The sequence below is a fragment of the Bos javanicus genome, chromosome 1, assembly GCF_032452875.1.
Source record: "Bos javanicus breed banteng chromosome 1, ARS-OSU_banteng_1.0, whole genome shotgun sequence".
Taxonomy (NCBI): Eukaryota; Metazoa; Chordata; class Mammalia; order Artiodactyla; family Bovidae; genus Bos; species Bos javanicus.
Window position 1 is genome coordinate 152,395,769 of NC_083868.1, and position 8,742 is coordinate 152,404,510.

Sequence of the window (8,742 nt, forward strand, 5' to 3'; positions counted from 1 at the left end):
TACCTTAAATGACAAAAGGAACTTTGCAGGTGGGATTAAACTAGGAAATTTAGGATAGACTACCTGAGCACGCCATAGATGTAATCACAAGTGTCCTGATAAGAGAGAGGTCAAGGAAGACTGGCACAGAGGAGGGAGGCCGTGTGACCAGGGAGTGGCCATAGGAAACAAATGCAGGAACTCAGAGGCAAACGGGCAGCGGTCCTCAAAGCATGGCCCAGGAGCCAGCAGGATTAGCAGCACCTGGCATCTCATTAGAACTGCAAACCCCCGGACCCCACTGCAGGCTCCCGCATCAGAACATCTGAGGGTGGGCCCAGCAGCCTGGCTTAACAAACCTTCCCAGTGACTCTGGTGCTGGCTGTAATGGTTAACCATGGCCATACATTAGCATCACCTGGGGATCACTCAGCACTCACTCTCCATGCCGGATCTTAGACCCCAGAGAGTCTGATGCAGTTGGCCTGTTTGGCCAGGACACTGGGCACCTGTAATACATCCCAGGTGAGTCTCATGTCTCTCCGAGGAGAACCAGTGCTCCAGTTTGAGAACCATTGATCCATAACGTTAAGTTTCAAACTGAGCTTTGTAGAGTTGGGACTTCTGGAAAAATGTCAAGATGGATAAAGAAGGAGGGAGCAAAGTCCAAAACAGCGAGATGGGGCCAGACAGGCGGCGGTAAGGAGGAAGGCAGCCCAGTTGTGAGACAGGAGCGTGCGGTGGGGACTCAAGAGCCGACAGTTGTTTTGGTATCAGGATGTGGGTCAGGATGGCCAGGCTGCCCTGGTTTCCAAGAGGTGTTTTGGTTTTTAAGAGACATCAGAAATACACTTTTAGGAGCCTCCGGAGTTGGTGATGGACAGGGAAACCTGGTGTGCTGCAGTCCATGGAGTTGCAAAGAGTTGGACATGACTGAGAGACTGAACTGAACAGGTGACTTCAGTGGTAAAGAATCTCCTGCCTGTCAGTGCAGGAGACATGGGTTCGATCCCTGATCCGGGAAGATGCCACACGCCATGGAGCAACTAAGCCTGTGTGCCACAACGACAGAGCCCGCGTTCTGCAGCCACTGAAGCTCTCGCACCCTAGAGCCTGTGCTCAGCAGCAAGAGAAGCCACCACGATGAGAAACCCTCGCACCGAACTAGAGAGAAGCCCCTTCTCTCCACAACCAGAGGAAAGCCCGCATGCAGCAATGACGACCCAGCACAGCCAAGAATAAAATTACTTTTAAAAAACAAGTAATTTTTTAAAATTGTTAAATAACTTGATTTTTAAATATTAGCAAACAAGGCAACTAAAAAATTTTTATCTCTCTCTTTTTTTTATTGGTACTGCAACACAAAGGCTGGGTACAGAGCCACATGAAGACTGGACGTGGTCCTCGGCAGCTGGTTTGCTGCAGGGGTCTTTCATTCACCCCTTGGGCCCAGGAGACTAGTCTTGTTAGGATGACAGCAGGAACTCTGCGGGAAGAAAGTATTTTTCTGCTCACTGCTGCATCCCAGCTCCAGGTACAGAGTTGGGCCTTATTTAATGTTTATTGAATGAATATATTTAAATTTATTGTCTTATAGCAATCCTGTGAGATTATTGTACCCACTTTACAGATGAGGAAATCGGGACTCACACCACAATTATTATGTGAACATCCAGCAATCACACAGGATTCAAACTCAAGATCCCCTCAGGAGGGACACCTGTGAAGAGCAAATAAGCTGCAGCTGTGAAAAAGTCTGGCAAAGAAGGGTCTGGGGTGCTTGGTGCCAGTTAGAAGAGCAATGAGAGCGGGCAGCAGTTACCATGTGAACCGCATTTCAGGAAGACCGGTCACCTGCCTACATGGTGACTCATTCTGTGTCACAGGGATTTCTCTTCCTCCTGGAGCTGTCGTTTTTGTATGGCTGTGGCTCTGAGGGGACTTCCCAGGTGGTGCTATCGGTAAAGGACCCGTCTGCCAGTGCAGGAGATGCAGGAGACGTGGGTTCCATCCCTGGGTTGGGAAGATCCCCTGGAGAAGGGAATGGCAACCCACTCAGATATTCTTGCCTGGAGAATCCCACAGACAGAGGAGCCTGGTGGGCTACAGTCCATGGGGTCACAAAGAGTTGGACACGACTGAAGTGATTTAGCATGCATGCACGCGCATGGGCCTGCGGAAAGCAGGCTTGGGTAGGATGAATGACAGTGTCCGGCTTGACCCAGCTAACCTGGAGAGGAAGCCGTCATCTTTCACTCCCACTTCTCTCTGAGCTGAGAGGCATCTACGGCTTTATTAGGAGGCTTAGGGTGGGGCGAAGTGGGCAAGCTGGGACCCCTGGAGGGCCCTCTAATTTAAGAACCCTCTCTGATTATATTATCCAGAGGAAATATGGGGAGCTAAATCAGAGGAGACGGCTGGGAAGTACATTACAGAACATTAAACAACAGTCGACCAGCTTCAGACACAAATAAATGGCCCGTAATCTACTGCCAAGAACACAATCGGTCCCGAGCGGTGGTCTGGCTGGCTTCCAGGCAGGGGAGTGCAGGGCTGGACACCAGTCCTATAGGCCACGAAATCCTGCTCTGGTACCATCCCAGCACCCACAGGAGAAGACTGAGGCAGTCAGGCAAACCTCACAAGTGTCCCCGTGACCTCACTCTTCAGAACTGGATGTGGGCCTTCTCTCCATTTTGTCCTGAACCCTGGACCCAAGCATCACCTGGTGAGCTCCTGCCTGCTTGAGAAATCCTGTGATGCAGAAGGGAAGCCACGCATGTCTCTGGGCAGAGCCGCCTGGTTCACACCCTGGAGAGAATGTCTGTGAAATGCTGGTGCCCTGGCTCCAGGAAGCCTCATCCCCCACATGCCCTGGTTGATGCCCACCTGACCAAAGCACACTTTGGCTTAGAGCTTTAACTCCTCTTATAGCACAAATGGGCTTCCCAGGGGATGCTAGTGGTAAAGAACCCTCCTGCCAATGCAGAAGATATAAGAGACACGAGTTTGATCCCTGAGTCAGGGAAATCCCCTGGAGGAGGGCATGGCAACCCACTCCAGTGTTCTTGCCTGGAGAATCCCATGGACAGAGAAGCCTGGTGGGCTTCAGTCCGTAGGTCAAAAAGAGATGGATGTGACTGTAGTGACTTAGTATACACACACAGACACACACACACACACACGACACAAATACCTCTGAAGAAAGATAAACCTGTTCCCTGGCAAGTCATTCACACTTTAGTATGAATTCATCATGTCAATCTTTTGCTAAAGGCACTGATAATCCTGAGGAGAAGGCAAGAAAGTATGGAGAATACAGACCTGGAACTGGATTTTTGGAGGCTGGGGTATACATAGGACTTTAAAAGCTAGTATCACTGTCTATCCATGGCCATAGCAGATTTGGCCTACGTTGGTAAGAGCCCTGGAATTAGAGTCAGTGGGTAGGTTCCAGGCTCCAGCTCTCCCAACACCAGCTGTGCCATCTTGGGTGGTCACTTAACCTCTCTGAGTCTTCATTGCTCCTGCTGAAAAGCAGGAATGAGACCACACCCATCCCAGGTGCTGTGAGGGTTGCAGAGACTGAAGTGTGTGACAGGCCTGTCCTATAAATATCCCCACCCTTGAGTCTATGCCACCACATTCTAGAAACTGCACAATGACGGAGCCACATCTGTGGATGGACCCTTGAGCTGAGTGAGTGCACAGACCACCATGATTCCAGCCGGGTCCACCAGACCCAAGCCAGATTAGCTGACCCTTAGCTGACCCACAGACACATGCGCTTCAACAATAAACAACTGTTGCTCAGCCACTGAGTGTTATGGTGGTTTATCACCCGGCAAGGATTGAAATGATACTCCAGAAGTTAGGCCTTCTGACACTTTCTATTTTAGGGCCACGTTCAATAGAAGTTAATATACCTGACACGTCTCTGCCTTCTTAAGCAAAATGAAGCGAACACAATTTTCACAGTCTTCACTGGGTCATTCACGTTCATCACAGTGCCAACCAGTCAACGAGCTACAAGTCGATGGTGCCTTTGCAGACAACATGCAGATCAGAGGCTCTAGAAATAATTCCAACCTGCTGTCCTTTTTGATCAAAGAATTATTCCCTTGGTTCTTTCCCCTTTCTCTGGTGATCCATTGTGTCAGCTGTCTCTGTGGTTTGTGTCGTCACTGTGTCTGTTTAAAGTAGCAGCCCCTGTTAGGCCCTAGTCTATGGTGCTCAGCTACCTCACCACCCCTGAGAAGCCTGCCCTCCCAGCCTTCTGAGCACTCCCAGGCTTGCAGTGGGGCCTGAGCTCGTTTCCGGCACCCGACGAGGGTGCTGCAGCACTGGAACGGCTGTCGTGGTTGCAGCCTCTTGGATGCCGTTTGCTCCCTTCCCGGGCCTCTCGGGGACCCGTCAGTGGGGCTGCCAGGCCCTGACCATCTGCTTCAGAGCTGTGCTGTGTCTGGGGGTGCTGGAGGCCAGTCTTTCCTGAAGAGAGTGAAGGAAAGGACCAGGCTTCCTTCGTCTCGGCCTGCCTCTCCCCGGCCCGGCTTGTCTCGTGCCCCGTGTGGCACTGAGCACAGGGCCTGGCACACAGCAGGCACCCCCTGAGCTACGGCAGGCGGAGTGGAAGGGCTTCCTGGTGGCGCTTCTCACTGTGTGCACAGGGCTGGGCTTCTTCAGAAGGGTGAGCTTCTGGATACAGACTGTTTCACATCAGATTGCTGGAAAATTGTTTTCAAAAAGTTAAAGTTCTCCTGTGTTTAAGGAACAAGTTCCCATTTCTGAACTGTGCTCTCTGGTGACCTGATGACAGGGACAAGGCAAAGTGACTCCATGGGAGGAAGAAGATGTTTTTTTGCTCCGTTGAGCTGACACCTCAATGACTTCCCCTAGAGCAACCCCTATCATTTTACCAAATGTCCAAAGACCACCAGAAGATCTGGATTTAGCAGCTCACGACGAAGGGCCTCTGGATGGGTGGGCTAACTCTTCTTAGTTCCCAGTTCTTCACTCAACCAGGGGCTGACGCCCACGACTGCATCGGGGGCTCCCTTGCCCCTGCTTCCAGTTGGGCTTGGCCCAGGGGACGCACTGCCAGTAGGTGGTTGGGTTGGAGGAATGGGTTGGAGTGGCCTGGGGATGCTGTCCGCTTTGAGTCCCTCTTTAACAAAAGCTCCTGCTCAGCAACTCCTCCTCCAAGTCCCAACTCTCCCGGGATCCAGTTCCCGCTTCTCCCTCAAGCACAGGGTGGGAAAGGCTCCCGGAGTTGCTAATTTCTCAGCCTCCCTTCTGGGCTCCCTTACGCCCACCCACACCTCTGAATGCGGTCCCCTCATTCAAGTCTCAGTCCCTTGGTCTCCCACCATTACCCTGACTGAGCAGTCTGTACCAGGTCTCACGTAAGGATGTCTAAGCCATGCTGAGCCTCTCTTGAGGGCCAGGAGTTCAAAAACACCCCAAGGTTCGCTTCTCTCCAGCTTTCGGAACTTGTTAGCCACTTTGGCCGCCTCTAAATTAAGTCGTGCGAAAGGAAGGCAGACTCCAGCCTACAGATGAGAAGAGTTCTCACTCCCTCATTGACTCATCCAGTCACCAAATAGTTATTGGACACCTCCCTGCTATTTCCCTGGGGAATTAGGAGTAGTGGCCAAGATTGTGTAGTGCCTGCCCACCTGGTGCTCACAGTCTAATGCCAACCACCTCCCAGAAGCCAGAGAGCACCCCCCCACACACACCCCAGATCAGGGCTGGAACCACAAGACTGAGTTTCCTCGAGTCCCGAGACTTCAGCAGATTCTCAAAGGAGTCAAGCTAGGTTGAGAACGACCAAACAGACCAAAGGAACCATGGCACTTCGCTCCTGACTTGGGGAGTAAAGACCTTCTTCACTCCCAGAAGCCCGGTGCTCTCCACTTGAATGGGGGGAGAGGGTGCAGACACACACCTGTGGCAGCCCAGCCATCTGCCGTTTCCTGCCCCCCAACATTCTCCACCAGCTCTCGTCCCCTCCTCTAGCTCCCCTGCATGTTTATAATTCGCCCCACACCCTTCTCTGAGCCCCTCCCTAGGGGCCCACAGGCGTTGGCAGCTCAGTATGTCAGCGGAGCGGTGTTATGAATGGACGGGGCTGGGCACTGGGAGGGAGCCATGTCCTGCCTCTGGGGAGCCTGCATCCAGCAAAGCGAGGGACAGGGCGATTCCTGCCTCAACTCGGGCATGTCTGAGACTCGCGTTGGAGGCCTTACGGAAACAGCTTTCTCTGCAGAGTCAAGGGTGACTGAGGTGAGCTGAGGGGGGAGGTGAGGGTCCAGGCTGTCAAACATGGGGTGTGTCCTCAGGAAACAGCTGAGATTCCTCAGAAAGGTTGACACAGGCCAGCCCGTAACCCAATACGTCCTCTGTCCGGGGTCGGGCAGGACAAGGGCACCAGCCTGGAGCCCTCTGGAGAGGTGGTCGGGCTGGGGGCTCAGAGAGCCCCCTTGACCACCCAGCGCTTCAGTTGTCCACTCTGCAGCCCCGTCCCCCTCTCCCTGAGAAGCCCCCTTCAGGGTGAAAGTTCAACGGGAAAGGAGACAGCGCAGGAGAGACCGGAGACCTGGTCTCAAGGCTGCAGGGGGCCCCGAGACCCCCAAGAGAACCAGTGGGACACCCCTCACGGCAGGCCAGCCTGCAGGGCAGCGGGCCCCTGTGGGCCAAGCGCCCCCTGCCCCAGGGGACAGGGTCAGGGGTGCATTGATGGCAACGTCTGGACTCACTTCCCTCACTTGCACATCTGTCTCTGTGACGCTCCCCACAATTCCTGACCAAAACGCCATCCCGCAGCAAGTGAAGCAGTCTGTTCAGGGGTCCCGGGCTCTGAGCAGCTGCTGGGGACAGGCACAGAAGGGGCGTTCCCACAAGGACAGCCAGCCACGACCCCAGGCCGCTCCCAGCCAGCCCCCCTCCAGCCCGAGGCGCCGCGGCCAGGCCTCCTCCCTCCCCGGCCGGGACGACCGAGGGGAAACGGGGCAGTCATGGTCCCGCTTTACCTGCTGAAATCGGGAGCACGCTGGTGAGGAAAGTGGGCTGAGACACGATGAAGCGGAAGAAAAGCTGAAGATAAATTCCCAGAGTCACTGGATGCAGGACAAGCATGCTGGCTGCGGTCTGGAAAGTGTCAAGTTCTCAAAGCAGGGCTGCGGGGAGCCTGGCTTATCTCTGCTTTGTCTTCCTCTCGCATTGGCCTCTCTCTCTGCCTCTCTCTCTCTCCTTCTCTGCCTCTCTCTCTCTCTCCCTCCATCTCCCTCCCCTCTCTCCTTTCCCCATGCCTTTACCAAGAAAGAATGCCAACCATTTCCCACTAAACCTCCTCCGTACTACACAGGGTTATATTTATCTTAACCCGGGATCAAATGCCCATGTTAAAATTAAAATATCTGAATTTTCTTTTCTGCAGACTATGGAAAGAGGCCACTGAAGAAGTGACTTTAAAAAAAAAAAAAAAAGGGCAGTGAAATCTCAAATGTCCCCTAGAAGTGGTCCTCAAGGGCAGACAGACTTCTTGATTGATCATCCACCAGCACCTGCCCCCTCCCAAGCAAGGTGCTCTGCAGATCCCAGAGTCAACTCAGACTCTCAGGATTCAAACTGAATTCCATGGAGACAAAGCCTTCTGCTGTCAGCCTGTGACACTTTGACCCACTGGGGGACAAATGTTATGTTGACCCTGGATTTTTTTCTTTAATTATCCAATAAAAAGTGGGGGGGGTGTGATGGTGGTAGTGGTGAATTTATATTTTCCAAAACAGCTTTCTTTCTCCATTAAAAAGTGCTTATTTTCCCTCTACTATTTCTAACCTTTTTTTAAAAAAAGAATTTGTAACCCTTTATCTATGCAAAGCAATGAGTGAAAAATGAGGTCAGTGGATTCTAAAGCAAATGATTATTGATCATAGTGCATTAGGGAAACATCACAGACTTGACTTTTGGCTAAGCAAAATTCTTCAAATAAAATGTCACATCCTTCAGTGAATCCTCTTATGAGCTTTAGAGACTGTTAAAGAGATCTTTATGTCTCTCTATATAAATAATTAAAGTAATAATCCACAGAGATGCTCATTTTGCTTTAATCTACATAACATACTCCCAGTCCCTCATGGGAACGAATTCATACCCTGAGAAAACCATAGTACAAAAAGACACGTGTATCCCAATGTTCTTTGCAGCACTATTTACAATAGCCAGGACATGGAAGCAAACTAAGTGTCCGTTGACAGATGCATGTATAAAGAAGTCATGGTACAGATATGCAGTGGGATACTAGTCATAAAGAGGAACAAAACTGGGTCGTTTGTAGAGGTGTGGAGGGACCTAGAGTCTGTCATACAGAGTGAAGCAGGTCAGAAAGAGAAAAGCAAGTACCGTATGTGAATGCATATATGTGGAATCTAGAAAAGGGTACGGATGAACCTGTGTGCGGGGCAAGAATAGAGGTGCTGACGTAGGGAGCACACGCATGGACACAGAAGGGGAAGGAGGGGGCAGGACAAATGCAGAGAGTAGCACTGACATGTACACGCTGCCGAGTGTGAGACTGGCGGCTCGTGGGAAGCAGCTGTGCGACACAGGGCGCTCAGCCTGGTGCTGTGACGACCTAGAGGGGATGTGGCGGTGGGAGGCTCAAGGGGGACGGGATGAACTTTGCAGAGAGCTGATTCACGCTGAGGCACAGCGGGAACTAGCACACGTTGTAAAGTGACTTTACTCCAATAGAAAAAGAAA

General features: G+C 51.9%; 1 protein-coding gene across 2 annotated transcripts in view; it reads right to left on the minus strand.

The window, feature by feature from the left end:
* COLQ (collagen like tail subunit of asymmetric acetylcholinesterase) overlaps nucleotides 1-7,420 on the minus strand; it is a 66,035-nt gene extending 58,615 nt beyond the window's left edge. For both annotated transcript variants that reach the window (XM_061425021.1, XM_061425013.1), the window contains exon 1: nucleotides 7,011-7,420. In XM_061425021.1, the coding sequence (XP_061281005.1) occupies nucleotides 7,011-7,116 (106 nt within the window). In that variant the 5' untranslated portion in view covers nucleotides 7,117-7,420. The remainder of the gene's footprint in view (nucleotides 1-7,010) is intronic.
* Nucleotides 7,421-8,742: the final 1,322 nt, after the last annotated feature.